General features: G+C 38.3%; 1 protein-coding gene across 1 annotated transcript in view; it reads left to right on the top strand.

Moving 5' to 3' along the window:
* The first annotated feature begins 577 nt into the window (after positions 1-577).
* Positions 578-20407, top strand: part of pkhd1l1.1 (PKHD1 like 1, tandem duplicate 1) — a 43635-nt gene continuing 23805 nt past the window's right edge. The window contains exons 1-36 of the mRNA XM_005739824.1: positions 578-607; positions 754-888; positions 989-1066; positions 1345-1489; positions 2234-2333; positions 2430-2487; positions 2566-2659; positions 2858-2911; positions 3010-3083; positions 3185-3227; positions 3348-3418; positions 3504-3614; positions 4884-4976; positions 6838-7103; positions 7187-7278; positions 7383-7542; positions 8290-8425; positions 8550-8693; positions 8818-8972; positions 9183-9293; positions 9435-9584; positions 9669-9793; positions 9894-10057; positions 10271-10440; positions 12915-13047; positions 13627-13781; positions 14530-14652; positions 14891-14996; positions 15502-15609; positions 15722-15883; positions 15960-16081; positions 17011-17143; positions 17966-18158; positions 19412-19554; positions 19733-19837; positions 20097-20282. Of these exons, the coding sequence (XP_005739881.1) occupies positions 834-888; positions 989-1066; positions 1345-1489; positions 2234-2333; positions 2430-2487; positions 2566-2659; positions 2858-2911; positions 3010-3083; positions 3185-3227; positions 3348-3418; positions 3504-3614; positions 4884-4976; positions 6838-7103; positions 7187-7278; positions 7383-7542; positions 8290-8425; positions 8550-8693; positions 8818-8972; positions 9183-9293; positions 9435-9584; positions 9669-9793; positions 9894-10057; positions 10271-10440; positions 12915-13047; positions 13627-13781; positions 14530-14652; positions 14891-14996; positions 15502-15609; positions 15722-15883; positions 15960-16081; positions 17011-17143; positions 17966-18158; positions 19412-19554; positions 19733-19837; positions 20097-20282 (4318 nt within the window). The 5' untranslated portion in view covers positions 578-607; positions 754-833. The remainder of the gene's footprint in view (positions 608-753; positions 889-988; positions 1067-1344; positions 1490-2233; positions 2334-2429; positions 2488-2565; positions 2660-2857; positions 2912-3009; positions 3084-3184; positions 3228-3347; positions 3419-3503; positions 3615-4883; positions 4977-6837; positions 7104-7186; positions 7279-7382; positions 7543-8289; positions 8426-8549; positions 8694-8817; positions 8973-9182; positions 9294-9434; positions 9585-9668; positions 9794-9893; positions 10058-10270; positions 10441-12914; positions 13048-13626; positions 13782-14529; positions 14653-14890; positions 14997-15501; positions 15610-15721; positions 15884-15959; positions 16082-17010; positions 17144-17965; positions 18159-19411; positions 19555-19732; positions 19838-20096; positions 20283-20407) is intronic.

Raw genomic sequence — 20407 nt, forward strand, 5'->3', positions numbered from 1 at the left:
AGGAAATCTACAATTAATATAAGGTTGAAAGCATCATAAGGAGTTTTATTTATCATTGTTATGATCACAGACAGTTTTGCAAACACTCAAAGACTGAAATGCGAAGCACTACTGTACGATATGTTTTATAAATGAAACGTGGAATAACATGACAATAACAGAATAACATGAAGACCACTTCAAGAGCACATTGTGCAAGTGGAGAATGATTGCACTTTAATGCAAATTTAATCCAACGGTCATGAAACGGTGTGAAAAAGTCAAAGGCTACACAAAGACCATATTTACTGAAGGACTGAACAAATGCAAAACGTGTATAACTTTGCATACTTTAGCTTTTTATAGCTCCACTTCTTCCTCCACATGTTCATCGCTAATTACGTCCCGTGTTCATGGAGCCATTATTTATCACGGTTTTTGACTCACTTTCGCGTTTGTTTTTAAATGCAGACATCTTAAAAATCTGATAAATGCAGCAAAAACTTCTTCCAGTCTCCTCCCAGTTTCAGGTGAGGGGCGGGACCCTGAGCACGTTATAAAAAGGTAGTGCGCGTCCCTGAACTGACAGTTTCCCAATCAACAGGTAAACAAAATTTTCTCACAGCAGGTGAGTTTTGTTCACTTAAATGTCACACTGGAAAATGAAAAATACAATTTTTTAAAATAATATTTGTTTTAATAATTGTACATTTTACCACATATATTTATTCTATGGCTGTCAATAAATTTCAATGATATTTTTGTTTTAAATAGTACTTTTGTGTCACGTGATTCACAATCGGTCGAGAGAGGGACGCAGGTGAGGCAGCAAAGTAACCTGGGAGCTCTTCAGGATGGAGGTCAAGTGGAAGGCCGCAGCTCTCCTCTTCGCTCTTTGGTGTTGCTGCGGTAAGTTAAGTCAACTTCTATTCTAAACTCAGTTGTTTTAGCTCGCTGTTCACACTCGAGGAAAAAAGATTTCTCATGCGGTTTTAATTCAATTTTGCAGATGCTCAGCGCATAACCTCCGTGTCCCCACGCATAGGAAGCGTCAATGGAGCCACACGACTCACCATTCAAGGAGATGGTAGGAGATCCGTAATGAGGTTTAGAAGTAAATTTAAAAAGTAGTGTGGGCATTATTTTACTTTGTAAAACAAGTTATGATGGATTCTTAGATATAAGTCAATTTTAAGCTATTCTGTAGCTAAAAGATGCAGCTGAAGAAGATTTGTTAATGCAGTTGTAACTGTCCTGAGAGTCCTTGTGCCTGCTGGCCTGGTGGGATGATGCTGAAAGATGTGACTCTAAGCCTCAAAAACAATTACCTTCTGAGATTTTGTTGCCCCCTTTTTTCCCTTCCAGGTTTTGCACAGGAGCGGCAGTTCCAGCTGAATCCAGTAGACGACATGTTTGGAAACCGTGTGACCCTGGTGTCAAACACCCTGTCAGTCCCCTGTGATGTGGAGAGAGACTCCACACACCGCAACCAGATTATGTGCTACACCAGGTGCAGTCCAGGCATACTTTAGCAGCACGTCTGTATTTACTCATTTCACAAGTTACTTAATTATTTCACAGGCACTTTATATTGTCACTTAAAGACCCTACAATAATACAGAAAAAACCCAACAATCGGACGAAAAGCTATGAGCAAATACTTGGCAACAGCAGGATAAAAAACTCCATTTTAACAGGAAGAAACCTACGGCAAAGCCAGGCTCGGGGGAGGCGCAGTCATCTGCTGCAAGTGGTTGGGGGTGAGGGAAGGGAGACAGGAAATAAAACACTGTGCCTAAAATAAATTCCCCTCTGAGCGCCCCTAGTCGTCCTTGTGAATAAAAGATTAATTAACTTTCTAGATAACTTAGCTATAATAGCTGTTGTTTAATTCTGGTTAATTGATTAGTCCTTGCATATTGGCCCATTTTTACCAAAACTTACTGTACTGTATGCATAATGTATGTATGTGTAATTGTATAGAATCTATATTTGCATATTATTGCATAAAGCTAGAAAGTGGAATTTTATTCCAGTTTTTCATTTTTTATATTACATTTAAAAATAACACAACACTACTTGTACAAACCCCCTGCAGAAGTACTCTGTAATATGAGTCTTAACACTGAGTATTTGTTTAGTTAGGAGTCTGGCTGTTGATGTTCAATATACTGAATATTATAATGATGGCTCTTTTTTAAAGCTACTTCCTGCATGTCATTGCCATCTAAAATCATTTCTTTGTCTCTCACAGACCCATGCCATATGATTATTATGAAATCCATGTCAGCGTGGATGGTGTTCCCATTCCAGACAACAGCATGTGCCGTTATAGTTCGCTCTGCATCTTTACAGTAAGTCTGTGTGCAACACATACTTTCATTTATCTGTGTTTTGGATTTGTTGTGGTCATTGGTTTTTTTTATCACCTTTACTTTAACTCTTTTCAGACTGTTTGGTATCGCACGCCTACTATTGAATCTCTGAGTCCAGTCAGTGGTCCTCCAGGTAACGTGTGTGCTGCATTCAGTTATTTTACTGAGTTCACTTTGAACTTTTGTTAAACCCACTCTAATGACATGGCAGGCACATTGGTGACCGTGTATGGACGTATCTTTACCGATGTATATGGAAGCAACACAGACTTGAGCTCAAATGGAATCAACGCCAGATTTCTGAGGTAGAAAATGTTAAAATAACTGAAATTGTATTTCTGTAAACCAATTAATCTTACCAAAGCAGCAAAAAGCAATTTTATAAAATGAAAAAAGGTCACGATTTGAAGATAATCTGTTAATATTCTGTAACAGATCCAGCCTCATCCATCAGTTTTCTTAAACTTTATTTGTACACCTCTGTAATCTTCTTTTTATTGCAGATCCTACATGGGAGGAATGCCTTGTGATCTGCTTAAACCCAACTCAGATGAACGGTAAGTTGTTCACCTGCGTGCTTTCTACATTGAATATATTCAGAGCACTATAAAAAGAAAAGAAAAGTTATTTCATTTTTTGCACAATATATCTTAAGGTATAACCTCCAACTGGTTTCTCAATCTTCACAAATGGGATACATGAGCTGCAAAATGACGGGGACGTTTGTTGGTAGGCTGGCTTTCTTCACACTGAAATTACAGCTCTTCTTAATATATGTCACTTTCAAGTTTTCCAAACAACCCTTTAGTAATATATTGTGTATCCAACAGGTCATCAAAACCTGAGTTACATTCTTGATGCAGACTTTGGGAGGTAAAACACTTCAATTGTTTAATGTAAAATTTGTGGCTTCTGAACATTTTTAGCTGTTGCAGATGATAAACTGAAAATTGTGCTGAGAAGAAGCCATTCTTTTTTCTTTATAATCTGTAGGAGTCAGGCAGTGAAGAAGCTCTACAGGGTTTCAGCTTTGGGCAAGCTGTCCATGTTTCAGACCTTTGCAGGTACTTAGGAGAGCAGATATTTGTTGTTCACGATGATTCAGTTCTTACATTTAGTATTTATTCCTTGTTTTTGTCTTTTTCTTAGAGGTGACAGGGGTCTTTCCTTCAGAGGGTAGCATCATGGGTGGAACTCTGTTGACCGTTCAGGGTCGTTTTTTTGACGAAACTGATCAACCAGCACGCGTTCTCGTTGGAGGTAATCGTCACCATCGGAACAGAAACGCATAAAAACACTAACCAGCAACAGCCGTGTCAACTTGTTTTCAGCACAAAGTGTTCAGTATGAATGGATAAATGATACACGCGTTTCCACTAAACAAATTTCTATGTGTTGTTCAAACTACAAGGCACGCAAAGGTGATTATCCTTGTCAACGCAGCAGCATGTCAGCATGCGTTGAAAACAAAACCACTGACTTGTCAGACAGCAGAGGAAATAACTTTCCAAAGCACAGAAGCACAGCACACCATGACAAAAATGCTGCTTTTCCAAGGGCTTTGTGAGTCATGTAGTATGCTGCTGACTTTCAGTTATGGTACATATGCAATAATAATAGATGTGAGACTGTAACTGAACTGTAAGACCCAATATGTAGACAACAGATATGGAATCACCATTTAAAGGCATTCCTCTCCACAAAGATAACGATACAGATCACTAAATTCAGGTGTTTGCAATGCATTGGAAATGTATGTCAGCTGTGATGTGACACACAAATGATCAGTAACAGACTGGAGAGTGTAATGTGGAGACGAATTATTATTTTTATGAGCTTTACAGTTAGAAAATATGAAACCAAACAGTAATTTATTCTCTAAGTATTTATATATTTGCATATTTGAAGTTATAGATGATTTTAAAGATGTTAAATGCAGAAATAGCCATTGAATTGTCAGCTACAAAACATTACCAGTTAGAAAATTGTACAAATGTATGATGGTAGAAAGAAACAAAGAAATAAAATCTAAGTGGTGATGGAAAAAAAATATATTTGCAGAAAAATATATTCATACATCATAATAAATTAGATTTATATTTATTTTTAAATAAGTTACAAAATGACTAACGGGAAGAAATAAAAAATATATTAAACCAGCTGAAAAATAAGTAAAGAAAACCTACAACACACGTGAATTTTATAATAGATTATATTATTGTGTTTTTGTTTTAAAGGTAGACTTTTAAAGTTAAAGCTGGATTATAGGTGGCGGTTACATGAACTTAAATGTCATTGAAGTACCTTGATACTCATTGATGTACTTACATACAATACTTTGTATTAATTGTGCTTTCTACCACCGTCGAGTGGTTGTAAAATGTTTCAAAATTCTACAGGTTAGGTAAATAAACCCCCCACATGAAAACATGCTTTATTCAGCTCTGCTGTTTTTTTCTGCATGTGTGTGTAAAGTTGATGTGAGCTAAAATGTACCTTTAGCCGCTGACGTTTGATATTTTTCCACAGGCCTGCCTTGTGAAGTCCAGAGTGTGGACGATGACAGAATCACATGCAAGACTGCAGAACACCAGATGAACAAGAACGCAGCAGTCTACCCGGGTGAGAACGTGCCGTCTCCTCTGATGTGTTTGTCTTTTAATCCGGCACTTGTTTTGATCCATCCTGCCGCTGTCATACTGTGTAATTATCTAAGTAACACATGGGAATCTGTGGACAACTTGAAGAGTGGAAGAATTTAAAGTATCTATTTGTCAACAAATCTGCTGTCTTAGAGATTTCATCTTGTTCTTGTCACCTTTTATCAAGACTATGACTTTGATGTGCTGTGTGCTGGAATGAGATAATCATTCCAGCACAAACAATCACTTTAATCGTGCATCACAGAAAAGTTCTCAGTCACGATGACGTGAATGGAAAAAAACACACACATGCCTTTTAATGTTTTTCAATTTCTACCACTATTTCTATCAGGAACATAATCACCTTTAACTTTTCTTTAAATACACATTGGTTCCCTGGATGTTTTATCTTTGTCATATTTCAGCATACACAAACAGACCTAAAAACTGACTGTACAGGCAGGCTTAAATATAAAGCACACCCTTTACTGGTGGATAGGAAGCAATAGAAACTACAAAAAGTGAGAGAAGAATAACAAATCCATGCTATGTTTGTACAAAGGGCTAATTCGGGAAAGAAGACAGAGCTGTGAAAACACACATACCAAAGTAATTCAGGTGATTAAACAAGAGGAAACCAAATATAAGACATAAATGACAAGTAACTAGTAAACAAATAGTGAAAGCCATAACTAAATGGGGAAATACAGAAACATAAAATAACTTTCTGTAGCAGAAGAGACACAGGAGGATGAAACACTGAGGGAATAAATTAAAATAACAGAAGCTGGAAGTAAACACTCAAAACTGAGGCCAAGGAATAACATCAAGATGAAAATCTACACAGTAAGACAACTAATAACCAAACATAAAAATATTTAATAATAAATACAACTTGAAAGTCCCAAAACTGAAAGCTCTGGTGGTGATATCACCGTATCGAAGAGGTGGCTGACACAAACACATTGTAGCATATGAAAGGTCTCCAAGTTCTATCAGTGAAGACCAGATCCTGATCCACAGCTGTGTACTTCACTTAAATATTCATAGAATGAAGGTTAAATATTGTATTAAAGTTATTTGTACAAAGTCCATGTTGAGTCTGAGGGGGTCGGTTAGGAATTCGGGTGATCTGTTATGACCCATATACCGTCTTAATCTTTAAGGACTTGTTATTTATTGTTCCTTTGCTGTAAAATTTGCTTCAAGATGCACAAAACTTATTTAAATGGATTACCAGCTTCTGCATTTACCAAATATGTATTTCAAAAAAATGCTCTTGACAGATTAATCAGATCTGGGCTATGAGGAGATACTGTTGTCCAAAAAAAAAAATCCTTTCACCAGAGATTGGTGAGATCTGATGATAAAAAATAACTCACCTGTCCTTTGTGTTAAAACGAGGTCAAAAGGCAGCCGTACCGGCTCGCTGCATGCTTGCCTTTTCTGTTTTTATTTGCTTTGCGTTTTCCGTGTTTGTCTGATTCAGGCCAGTCTGGTTTTCATCTGTCACCACTGGGATTTTATTTTGTAACACTCTGTTGACTTTTCAGTATTTGAAATGAGTTCATGTTTTTCATTATTTACTTCGTTTGTGGCTTTTCTCACACTTGTAAGCCTTTTATCTTACTATTGTTCATCTTGACTGATTTTAGTATTTAGCTCAGGGACAAAAGCAGTGTGGCCCTGAAATACATTAACATTGTTGCTGATATTAGTCTATTGATTGCTTTTATCATAGATTATTATGCTAATATGCCATCTCTTTGGCATTTCATTTTCTTTCCTTGATTAAGCGACTAACTGTTTTTGCATACCTCATTTTTACTTTTTATGTGAAGGCGGAAGAGGCTTGAAAATGGAGGTGTGGAACAACTCGCGGCCCTCTTCTCTCAGCAATATTTGGAGCTACAACAAGAACACAACTGGCTACTGGTCTCAGTGGATCGACTCCATGCCCTACGTCTTCCCCAGAGAAATGGATTACTTCACCACACGATTTACAGGCTTCTTTGTCCCTCCTGCCACCGGCAACTACACGATATACTTGAACTGTGATGATCGATGTGATCTCTATCTCAGCAACTCGAGCCGCCCTGAAAATAAGGTGTGACAAGATTAATTTTTTTCAAATCACAGTACAGTTTACTGTTCTTCAGTGATAATAATTTCCTAAATCCTTTACTTCAGGTTAAAGTTGCATATCAGCCATATTATGTCATTGACTACACACAACTGGCGTCACAAAAGTCACAAGTACTGGCCTTGGAGAAAGACAAACCGTAAGCCTGGCAGCCTGCAGCTTTATTTACCCCAAATCATTCATCCAAAGTATACCAAAGATTTTATAGGCATACCTAAAATAACTATAAATGTTTTGTTTTAGGTATTACATGGAAATTCTTCAACAGGAATATGGCGGTGCAGCTGCCATCAACTTGGGCTTGTTCCAAGGGGAGAGTTCCTACACAGAAGACCAGACGGATGATGCTGTCAATGAAGTCCAGGACATTGGTGCTGATTACGACGTGTTTGATGAGGAGCAGGTACAGCACGTGGTAGCTACACCTTTCAGAGGTGTCATACGCCCTTACCTAAGCCTGATATCAGACTAGTGTATATAGTAATGTACTGTAGGTATGACGTTGCAACGCTGTTTGTAATGCTTTAAAGTTACAGGTGACAGTGAAGGTTGCTCATTATTTGTTGTTCTAGCTATATCAATAGTTGTCTAATGGAAGCCTAGTCTAAGCTACTTCCAGCTATTTTATTAGAAATAAATCAAATGACCAATATATTCACACAGCTAAATATAATAGAGTTCTGCTGAGTCCAATATATTTTCATGGGTGTGATGAAGACCACTCAGAATGCTTCAAAATGTCTTCAAACTATATGTTTTGGTATTTTATTTGCCTGGAAGACCTCTAATGGCAGAAATGCTGTGAATGTACAACTCATCCAAAAATATCTGCAAGTCCTCCAAAAGATGTATTCGGACGTTTGGGTAAATATACTCTTTCATAAACAGGAGCATGTTTGGTTAGTTAGCTTAGAAATAAAAAAAATAGAAAGATGAGATACAGTAACATGCTACAGGTTTGAGCATTAAATAGTGTTACTATAGCCCCCTCTGTTGGACAGAGCTAGGCTAGGTTTGCTCCTGTTTTGCAAAAGTTGCAAAGTGCATGGGAACACCTCTGATCTTGAATTGGATAAGCTGAAGAAAATGGATGGAATGATGTTTTTCATAGCTTTGTGCCTCATTTCTGCACATTTTCACTGTTAACCAGGTGGTTACCTTTGACATGTGGCCCGCCAATGTGGCTGGAGTCAAGGAAGTCCAGAACGTGACTGTGAGCAGCAGCTGTTCTGACGCACTCTGTAGTAGCGCCTTCTTCAGCCTCGGCTATGGACGTGCCATGACTGGTAATGTGAAAAACACTGAGTAAACTTGGATTTGATAGCCACAAAAAAATTTGCATACTGTATCTTGGTCCAATTTGATGGAACCCCAAAATACACGTTGTTTCTTCGTCTTTGCCTCATTTAGCACCGATCCCAGTCAGCGCTTCAGCAGCTGAGGTAGAAACAGCCTTGAACAGCCTGTGGTCCATCAAACCCGACACGGTCATGGTCACCAAACAACAAAGCAGCGAAGGGTCTCACTTTATAGTCACTTTCAATTCTGACAGAGGTATGAAGAACCAAAGTGAGGCGGATGCATAAAATAATTAAAAAGAGTAAGCTTGTGTGGAGCTTTGCAACGGACTTTTTTCGTTGGGTGTTAAATTTGTGGGTTTTGCTCTCTTGGCTTGCAGGTGACTTTGAACCTCTTCACTTTGAGGTTTTTGGTTCGGACACCAACATCACTGTTGCTGAGGTTACCAAGGGGAGGGGCAACATGAAAACCTTCACTCTGCTCTGGGGAGGAATCCCTACAAAGCCCATCGCCTTCAATGCATCCAAATCTGAGGTCTGTATTGTAAAAATAATTTTTAAAAAAAAAGAGTCCAGTGACCGTCTGAAGTTTAGCTGAGATATTTTTGTCATATTATTCACAGACTGATTAGGATGAAGATTGTTGCTGAAAATAACTATCAAAGATCCTGCAAAAACTGAATTTTTACAGTTTTGTTAAAGGTGTGATGTCTTGAGGTAACTAATGCCCAGCTTGTGTGAACAGGTTCAGTCGGCTCTGGAAGACCTGATGAAAGCAGAGTGTCCGGGGGAGATCTTGACTTTTGAAGGCACTGATGTGAAATACTTCAAAGACTTTGAAAATGACAATTCGCAGGTTTGTGGGGACAAATAAAAATACTAAAACAGAAAAGAAATGTCTGTAAGTCTGAAACAGAAAACTGTGAGAAATGATTTCTTAAATATTTAGAGAATTTGATTGTGGATTCTCAGTTTTCTGCTTTTTTCCATTCATCAGTTCAATATTGCAAACGAAGGGACGCCTGTAGATCACTCGGGATTCTGTGGCCGGTGGTCGCTGAAGAACGCCGAGATCCTTTTCAAGGACAGCTACACAACAGAGTCTGGAGATACATATGGACCGGTTTCATTGGACAAGCACCCAATGGTAAAAATCAATCATTTATGTATTTATTGTTGATGGCATTGTGCAGCTACCTTTTTCACAAATATTCATTTAATTTTCTTCCAGCTTTGCTTTGCATACAAGGGAATGTTGAAAGATGAAGTTGGAATGAGGTTCACTTACCAGGACAGCAAAGGCAAAACGCTAACACTCACAACAAAGATCAACACTATCTTCAACAAGGGCTCCAAGTCAGTGCTAAATCCTAAAAGTGCTTTTGATTTATCCAAAATGTGCAAAGATACTAATTACATATCGGTGCAGCGTGTAAATAAGATATTTTCTTCACAGATGGAGTTACAAATGCATGAATCTGCAAAGTTCTCTGCAGACACAATACATTGGGAGCAGATACAGTCTGCTGGAGTTCTACCTGTACAAGGATACTTCTGGTGAAGATTTCTACATAGATGTCGTTCATATTGGAAAGATGGCCACTGCAATTGATGAAAATGGTACAGAGTTGGATAGTACTTATTGTTTAATTGTACAGACAGTATTCAAATATCTTAATATTCTGCTTTATGTTGTTACATATTTCTATCCTACCGTTTTGCAGAATACCTTTAAATGTATAACTTTGATGCCTGTACAGGGAGTCTTAAACACTTGTTTTCTCCCTAATTAAATATTGATAAACTTAATTTTCCTCATTTTTTATTGCACAGCTGTTCCTAACAAGAGGAGGCCCGCTCCTTTTGAGGATTCTGGTCGGTTCTTCGAGTTGATCTCCGTCAGCAAGCATGCATCGTCTGCTTCACGGATCAGCTATGAGATCAAAGCCACACCTCTAGACTGTGCATTTGATTTTCCACTGCTAGGCGTTGGCTTCCTGCAGGTAGGATTTAGATATGTTAATTTAGATGTGTAAAATAGAAATATTGAATAAGAAGTCATTAGATTTCTGGAAATCACAAATGTAACGTCGGTTCAGTTCAGGTTGGCTTCGTTGTTAAAAGTCAGCAGACTAGACTAGAAGACTAGAAGCTTAGGTTTAGCAAGCTAACCTATATTCTTAATGCAACTGGGAAATTTTCAGGCCTTTTATTGTGGCTATCAAGGCAAAGATTTTGATTTCTGACTTCTTGTTATTGTTCAAAAAAGGAGATAAATCTAAACTACATTTTCACCAAGCGTTAGTTATCTGATGCACTTTGGCAAATGTCTTTTTGACTCTGCGCTTAGACTTTTTACCTGCATCCAAACAATGCCTGTTAAGATGTGATTGCTTAATAGAAACTATGCTACAAACAGAAAACCAAAAAGCACAGGTTATATACATCATGTCTTGTCCCTGTCCTACAATGCTGTACATATCCAAGTGCAGAATCTGAATTTGTTTTCTTGGTCTGCAAATAATGAGAACAATTTTTGGCCGTTGAAATCCTAACTTTTTGTTAAAAAAAAAATATATATATATATTGTGTTGCTAAAATTAAACGGGAGAAGAAGGGGCTTTCCCAGTCACGCCAGTACTGTGGGATCTTATTGGAGTAACCGTATGAGTTTAGGCTTGTTGGCTTGTGTTTCTTGGAAAACAAATCCACACAAAGAAAGGACCGAGGCTAAAAGTTAAGCCTGCATTCCTGTGCTATTGTGTTACGGTGTCTACGGATTGTCTCAATAAAACAAACCAAAAGATGATAAAGGAAGAGTAAGTAGATATAAAGTTTCAAAATTGACTCAGTAACAGTATTTTGAAACCAGATGTCCTGCTTAAGAGATCAGTGTTGCCTCAGCAATGTGAATGAAAGCAGTAGAAATGTACAGTGACCTGCAGCCACGCGTGTGATATAAGTTACAGTACAGAGAGGCACCTTAATGATCCTGTATGCGTGTCATGCCTCCACCTGCTCTACAGTCATTATTTGGCTAACAAATTAAAGCAGAAGCAGCACCAAAGCATAATGTCAGCTATTTCAGTTAAAGCTGACATTAATCTTTGCGCAGTTTATGTGGGTTTTCTGCTTCATGTTGTTTTAACAGGTGTTCTTTTCCCATTTAAATCCAGCTTGTAGAACCACATTTAGTACCAATAAGATGAAGGGTTCACATTTGACTGTTATACAGAATAGTTCATGATTACCTCAAAGACTGCATGGCGCCCAGTCCTGTGGCTGCAAAACATGATCCCAAATCATCACCCCTCCACCAGTGTGCTTGAGAATTGGTATGGGGTGTTTGTACCCATCCAAAGAAGCCATACTTGTTCAGTCTTTTTTTAATAGTGCTGCCATGAAATTTAATATTTACCATGCCAACTGAGGTGTACTTCTTGGTTTTACTTTTTTTAATACTTTTCTAAGCACTGCACAGTCGGACTCTGGTTTGAATTTCAGTTCAATTCAATTCAATTTTATTTATATAGTGCCAAATCACAACAAAACTCGCCTCAAGGTGCTTCATAGATACAGAGAAAAGAGGGGCGGGGCCATCTGCTGCGACCGGTTGGGGTGAGAGAAGGAAGACAGGATAAAGACATGCTGTGGAAGAGAGACAGAGGTTAATAACAGATATGATTCAATGCAGAGAGGTCTGTTGACACATAGTGAGTGAGAAAGGTGACTGGAAAGGAAAAACTCAATGCATCATGGGAATCCCCCGGCAGCCTACACCTATTGCAGCATAACTAAGGGAAGATTCAGGGTCACCTGGTCCAGCCCTAACTATATGCTTTAGCAAAAAGGAAAGTTTTAAGCCTAATCTTGAAAGTAGAGATAGTGTCTGTCTCCCGAATCCAATTTGAATTTGGGAAGATTTTGGAATTGTGTTAACACGTACCTGAATGGCACAGACTGACAAAACCTTTAAGATGAGATAAGATAAGATAAGAAGAACTTTATTTATCCTGAGGGAAATTCTTTCGTCATAAATATACAGAGGAGGTCACACTTGTTGATGATCAGTTAATCAATGGATTTGATTAGCAGCATCTGGATGCTACTTACTATCTTATTTCCTTTGAAAACAGTGAGTGAAATTCTTGTGACAGGATGTATTTACAGAATAAAGCTAGTTTACGCTCATTAACATAAGTAAAGTAAATGCAGAAAAGTTAAAAAACAGCATACATCATATTGCCATTTGAACCAAACATACAATATAATGAGCACAACATCCAGAGAGTCCTTTAAACAGTGTCCCACTGTCCCACAATGAGCTTAAAGTGAGTTCACTAATGATCCATTTTATGTTGATAAAAAAGGCCTTAAACCTGGCACACACTTTACAACCAGGATGAAGGTTGTAATCCTGTGATATCAACACAAATCGAAATGTGTTGATATTTTTTCTCTCCACTGTCTTTTGAAGATGTCCAACAACAGTGAGGACGCGGCTGAGTTTAAAGAAGGAGCTGCCACAGTGACCATCGCCCGCCCTCACCGAGCCTCCCCTCCTCTGAACGGCACTTTTGATGCGATGATTTACGGTGGTCGAGCTGAAGGTAGCGCTGACAGACATTAGTAGAATTTGCATTGTAACAGCTGCCTTGCCTGCATCTGCGGTGTTCCACAGATAGGATTATCCAAATGGTTCAATTCTGTGTGACCTATAACTAATTACTGACTTCCACGCTGCTCATATGCCATTGTGAAGGATGACAGGTTGACATTAATCCAAAGTAAATGCACAAAAGCTCTTTTTAAAAGTTTACAAAGCTTCTGAAGGCTCAAAGAGAAAGAAACAGGGAGCTGAAGCTTCAGGTAGTGTAAGCTCTGTAACGTTATGTCTGCGTCTCTGAGGTTCACAGATGAAAAACTAATGACTTATGGTGTTTATTCTTAGATTAACGTTAGATTAAAAACATAGCACTCTAGAATCAATACATCTGCTATAGCTTCAGTTATTACTTTACCACTTTTCCACTTTGAATTCTGCTTTGAGTGTTTCTGTGATATATAAAATAGTGAAGTACTGCAGCTTCAAGAGGGGAAACCTAATAGATGTGGTACAAATATCATTCATTTTGGGATATCTTTACACGGCTATCATTAAAAATGACAAAACAAGTCCTTGGTTTTAGGTTTATCTGTGGACATCAGTGAGGAGGACCTGAAGTATGCCCTGGAGGGAATTGCAGGGATGGGCCAGGTCACCGTCCAAAAGTCTGGAACCTGCAGACGTCCCCAGTGGAGCGTTAAGTGGCTCACAAAGCCAGGAGACCAACCTCTGATCCAGGTCTGACTGCACCGCTTCCTGTTGTGTTTGTGTTCCTTTATGTCTTTGCTCTTTTACCCTTTCTCTATTAAAATGTAAATTTCATTTCCCATCAGGAAAGGCTACTTTTTCTCTAATAAAGAAAACCGCATGAAAGACCAAAACTGCCAAAATCGAGAATAAATAGAAATAAATGAAGATCTCCATCAATAACATAGTATTAAAGATGAATGTAGACTTTGTGTATAGTGACTTTTTTCTGCTAGATTAGCTAACAGCTTCATTTCTGTAATGATCTCCTGACTCAAAGTAGTCATGTGCTCTGTGACCCCAAAACACTGAATTACAGTCTGCTCATTTGCATTTTTTAAAGCAGAAAATGCATAAATAAATACAATTTGTGAAATATGCTACAGAAAATTAAATAAAAAGAAATGAACACCATATTAGCTAAATGAGGCGCTAATAGAAGTAAAATTAATGAATGATAAAATGTTAATAAATATTAATTTATGTCACAGTTTTAAAATTTTAAACTTGGTATATTTCATTATTACATTTTATATTTTCTGGTGCATTCACTGACGTGACTTTTTGATTTTGGCACTTTTCTACAAATGTTGCTTAAAATTACTATTGTGATACAACATTAGATACGTGGAAATATCCATATTAGTAACAAAAGCTTCAATGACATGAATCAGTCATAACAACATGTACATAAAAGGTATAAACATACATCATACATTGTGATTTTCACTCGCTACAGTTCGATTACTCGTCAGTTGTCGGGGAAAATGTCATTATTTCGGCCACGGAAACACGAAAGGGAGGTCTGTGGATTCGAAGCCTGACAGGAGACTTTTTCCGAGTGTGGGAAACCAAACCACAGGTACGTCTGCGAATCAAAAAGCCTCCAGGCCAGGTGGTTTTAAGTTTCAAGTTATGTGTGTCCAACCGTCTGCTATAGCTACAGCTAATCTGTTAATGTGTTTTTGTTAGCGTGCATCCTGTAGAGCAAGTTTTGTTTTTTCTGTTTGCATAAAGCTGATGTATTGTTATATTCCGTGACTGCAGGCAGCATGTTTGACAGCAGTCTTTAATAACTGTCACGTTATGACCGCTCGCAGGTGGAGGTTCAAATCAACGGCATCCCATCAAAGTGTTCTGGTGACTGCGGCTTTATATGGTCCGAAAAGAAAACTCCAGTCGTGACAGGAATCAGCCCTTCGCAAGGTGTTCAGTTCATCACCAAGTTACTGTTACCTGCTGTACTTTGTAACTTTAGTTCCTTTGACTCTGATCTCTTTGCACATTTAACTTAAAAAAAAAATTATTTTGTTTTAAAGTAATAAAATAAAAATGATAGTAATGATTAATAAAGAATAAATGAATTATAGAATAGATGCACAGAAATGACACAGTGAGTCAGAACTAATGTGAAGCTTAAAAAGCTGGTGAGTCTGGATTTAAAAGCTGTTTGTGATGCAGTTGAACTTATCTGAAAATGGAGACAGTTGTGGAGTTTAGGAGCTCCAGCTTTGAACAAAACGCCCACTAGTGAAGGGTTTGTTATCCAAAACTTGTCAATCAACACCAGTTTTTGACAGTATTCGTATAAAGCCTGTTGTCAGTCTCATATTATTTGATCAAGTCCTGGAAGTTTTGTAAATTTTGCCGTGTGTTTTTATGCCGTACTGTATGGTGAAGGCAGCTTATATAATTTAATATAATGTTTCAGGTTCTAATGGTCTGGGGACTCTCTTAACTGTCACTGGGACTGGCTTCAGCAGTGAAAATGCTTCCATCATGGTGGGAAAGGCCAGGTGCCACGTTGAAGCAACCACAGGTGAGTAAAGTTATTTTTGAGAAGTGAACATTTTACTCTAGGTTCTCGTTAAGATAACTCAGACGATACTTGTCTCCAGGAGACTAACTATAACGTGGGAAATATATTTCAGCTACCACTCAAGTATGCAGACTTGGCAGCACCAGTGCCGGCACCTACCCAGTGTTAGTAAGCTTCCCCTCTCTGGGCGATTCACGCTTTTCAGACAGCAACTTCCTCTTTACCTACCAGCTCATCGTGTCTTCTTTCATCCCGCTCTCTGGAAGCGTTGCAGGTACAACCACGATCCTCTATGTGAGCCATGAAACACCTAATTCTGCGAGACAATTATTGTTTTATTTTTTCCTCAGGAGGGACTCTGCTGACAGTGAGAGGCTTTGGCTTCAGCCAGAACGCTACAGTTACTGTTGGCAGTGCAGAGTGCACACTGATTGATTCAACTGACACTGAACTGAAATGCAGAACACCAGCAGTAAGTCCCCACAGTGCAAACTCATTTTTATACACAGTGTTTACCTGTAATAGCATGCAAATAAAATACCTGTAGTGTAGTGTGCTGAGAACTGAGTAAAAAGTAAATGAGCAGAAAACAAGAAGAATGCAAACTGGAAAATCCAGAGTTGGTAGAAATTAGTCAAATAATTTCATATAATTTCATATTTAATTATCCAATCCAATATCCAGGTCTGTAGTTACTTTGCATTATTTAAAAAAGACTGTAACACTTTTTTAGGTGCACTAAGAATCTAAATTTAATGTGAGTACTTGCTGGATCATGCATAGTAATTACAAGACATAATAAAATAAAAACAAATATAAAAAGCTTGAAGCTTTCTTAGGATGTTTTAAAAATGTTTATATATCAGTGATGATTTTTTTTTTGTTGAAGTTAATCCAGCAATGAGAACTGAAATTTAAACTCAGGCTTTAGCCACTGACGTATTAAGTGACTTACAAAATTTCTTTACAGTCAAGTAAATGCATTGGAGTCGCTATTAACTTGTTCTTTTCACTAATTTTCCTATTAAAACTATTTCAAATGACACTTTGCATGGCTACTATAATATATATAGCATATGTATCATTGTGTTAATTTTTGTAGTCAGTCAGACGTCACTAACTACTGCAGTCCTTTCTTGTGATGTACCGTACTGACAAAACTGTTAAATGCATTAACACAACAGAATATTTGAGTAACATTTGTTATAAAGAAATAAGTTCATACTACGTTCACCACCAGGCCATTGGTCATATCAGACAGAGTATGCCCAGAAATGACATAGTTAGTTATATGGTCTTGTCATAATAAAACTTACGCAACTTAATGTTATGTAACATTATATTATTTCCCGCCTTTAGCTCTGAATAAGGTACTTACTTTTATTAAAATGCTTATTTCAGGGAGCTGTGGGATCACAGACGGTCACAGTGTTGTTGGGAAACATGAGTCAGACGGCCATCAGCTCCTTCACCTACGATAATAACCTCACCCCACAGATCACAGGCCTGAATCCCCTGACCACCACTGTGATTGGTAAGCAGCTCCTTTTTTATGCTGAATGGAGCTGTTGTGTTTATGCATCAAATAACCTTTAACACAGCTATAGAGATTGTATGATTCATTTAAGTAAAGATTAATGAGTTTAATGAGGATGAAGGTGGGTTTTGTCCTTTAAAGGTTACTTTCAGTCCTAACTGTCTGCTTCCCCTTTGTGCTTGAAAAGAAAAGGATTCAGTGTTTCTTTATTGAATTTCAAGCCTCTTCATACACAAAGTAAACCACATATAGGCACAGTGCATTTGTTATTATTCAGTTAGTGCTATGAAAACAGTGAATCCAGAAAATAGTGAAGGCTTATGTATTTTTGTCAGTAACTTTTACACAGGACAGGTTACATCACATGAAATGTATCCTTGAATATATGAACACAATATATTTTAATGGCAGAGAGAGCCAAAATGTTGACGTGTGCTGTCTGGGCTTTGTTGCTCAGAGCTGGCATGTTTCTGACCTGTCAACAGCAGCTGAAAGCGTGTGTAGAAACCTCAATTGTTATAGTCTTGAGTTGTGTAATGCTGATTTGCAGGTTTACCCAGTTTTAGCCTTTTAAAGCTTTCTTAAGCTTGAGAATCTTGGCTCAGGGGGCTAGCATGGCTTACCGTCTAATTATACTAAACAACTAGGAAGAAATGACGCTAAAAGAATTTCTATTGATCTGCAGAACAACCCGTGACATTCATGACATACAATGAGAGCCAACAAGGTGACAAGTGCCAGTCATCTTGGCACTTTAATGACAGAGGCTGCTACGTTGGAAAAATGAGTTGGCATACTTGTTTGTCTTTCTTTGTGCAGGCCACCGAGTTCTCACCATCCAAGGTTTGAACCTCGGGCAGCAAGACAATGACAGCATCGTGCTTGTAGGAAGGAGGGAATGTGTCACTGTGCTTTGGACGGAAGCAAACATCACCTGTCTTCTCCCTGTGCTGCCACCTGGCATGCATGAGGTGGACGTACAGGTTGGGAACAATGGCTACCCCCAGACGAGGTACAGCGTCTGTCAAAGATACACTGAGTGATTTGGAAGTACTATCACGGGTTCATCTTTCGCGTGCAAAAAATGAAAGACTGCTGAATTGTTTTCTCACGTGTCAGATGGGCCCAGGCGCATTCTGTGAGGGTCAGATACAAACATTGTTTTATATTTGTTTTTTTCAGTCAATATACACTGTATAGACTGCACCAAGGTTCCTGACACTAGAGTTTGATCCCTTCAAAGGAGTAGAAAATAAATAGGACAACAATAAACAAATAATATGATAATAAATAGAATGAAACCAAAGGCACCCGCGGTTGCCTTTGACGGTGCAAAACGTTTCAGTGTTGTGTTTGTTGGGGAGAAGACTTAAAAACATGCAGTACAGCACTTCAGAGTCACACTGCTAGCGATCCAAGATTTATGTAAATTTGCTTAACGCAATTATTTACGAAGCTTAACGCATTCTGTACTGTACAGGAGATATGGCACGAGATTGACTAAAAATGGTCTACAGCCAATCAGGACGCAGAACACAATGCGCTGTAAAAAATAAAAATAAAAATACAACATAAAAAAAGCATGCAAAATTGCGCAAAAAAAAAAAATCCGCAAAGCAGCGAGTCCGCAAAAGGTGAACCGCGTTATAGCGAGGGACCACTGTACATAGATCATAGACAGATAGATGAATTTATCTAAAAGCAGATATCAAGTTCTGTTAAGTGCATCTTCCCAGTGAAAAGCTTTTGCTACTCAAAAATAGACTCGACTTTCTTGGAATATTTAATAAAGATCAGTAATTTCTTTCTCTACCTGCCCAAAAGATCTTCTCTCCATGAAATGGTGCCATGTATTTGTATTCCCACCATTATTCATGAGGACAATGAAGGAAATTCTTAAGGGAATTTTTTTTTTCAGTTAAAATGTACAACAAATGATGTAGAAAACATCATTTGTTGTAAATTTTTTCTTTGGAATGATTTTTTGACCCAAATCATTCCAAAGAACTTCTTGGAGCAAATGCTGCCATCTTATTTCAAAGCTTTATCTGAATGATCTTTGATTTCAGTGGTCACCGGGGCATACAAACTGCATGTACAGAATCATTTGTCAAAAAGTGATTAAAAATTTGGTCGAAATTATCCTAAAGTTAGGTTTTAATAAGATGCCATAGATACCAAAACAAATGACACAGTTTAAGATTAATTCTCATAAGTCTATTATTAATGCCTTTACCTTAGCTGGTCTGTTTTTTTGTTTTACAGCAATGGTGTAAACACGACCATTGAGTACATCCTGGAAGTCTACAGCGTCTCGCCGTTGTTCGGTTCTTTGATGGGAGGAACCGAGCTGACCGTTTCTGGCTCTGGGTTCAGCAGCAACGTATCTGACAACACTGTGTCTGTTGGTAAGCAACATGTGATCCAGTCGTAATTATGCCAACCGTGTGTTTTACTAGCAAATATATTTAAGCAATTTATATGAATGGAAGTTAATGATGATGCAAAAGCTTGCAAATATTTAAAAATGGTGTAACAGAGCTGCATCACTGATCTCCTTCATGTTTTCTGTTTGCGTTGTGACAGGAAACGCTGCTTGTGAAGTCACGGCCGCCTCAGAGAATGAGCTGCAGTGTGTTGTGCAATCAGAGGAGAAGACCCACATCGTTACCAACCAGGGATTCGATCGCGGTAGTTTTATGTTTCTGTGCTTTGTGCAGCTGTCAAACTAAATCTGAGAAGCTGAAGTTGTGTACAACAGAAAGAGGATTAACTTACAGAAAACATACACCTGCGAGGAAGTTGTCGCCTGTAATCTCTATGCAACTAAAATGCAACTGATTCACAAAGAAATGTCTCAGATTGTGTTAGATATCAGACACTTTAATCCGTGTGTGTGTTTGTCGGTACTTTGTGTAAGTCTTATTCAACGTAACCATGCGTTTTCCAGTTTATGGGCAGGGAAATGCGTGGAGTCCAGCCTCACTCACCGTATTCATTGGCGACACGGTAATGTGGCGTTGGGAGGCACCAGCCTTTCAGGAAGTTGGGTACCGGGTCTTCAGTGTTTCCAGCCCAAGCGGTACCTCTTATGAAGGAGGACCTTTCACCAGTGGAGAGACCAAAACTGCCCAAGGTAGAACCAGAGTCAGCTGTGCACAGATTTATGAAAAGCTTTTCCCTTCTTTATCTCCAATCACCAAAACAATTCACCATAACTTCAGTGTGTGATTTTGTTAATTAAGTTTGTGTTGCTATGGT

This window comes from Pundamilia nyererei, unplaced genomic scaffold, assembly GCF_000239375.1.
Source record: "Pundamilia nyererei isolate P.nyererei 1_Seehausen unplaced genomic scaffold, PunNye1.0 scaffold00093, whole genome shotgun sequence".
NCBI lineage: Eukaryota > Metazoa > Chordata > Actinopteri > Cichliformes > Cichlidae > Pundamilia > Pundamilia nyererei.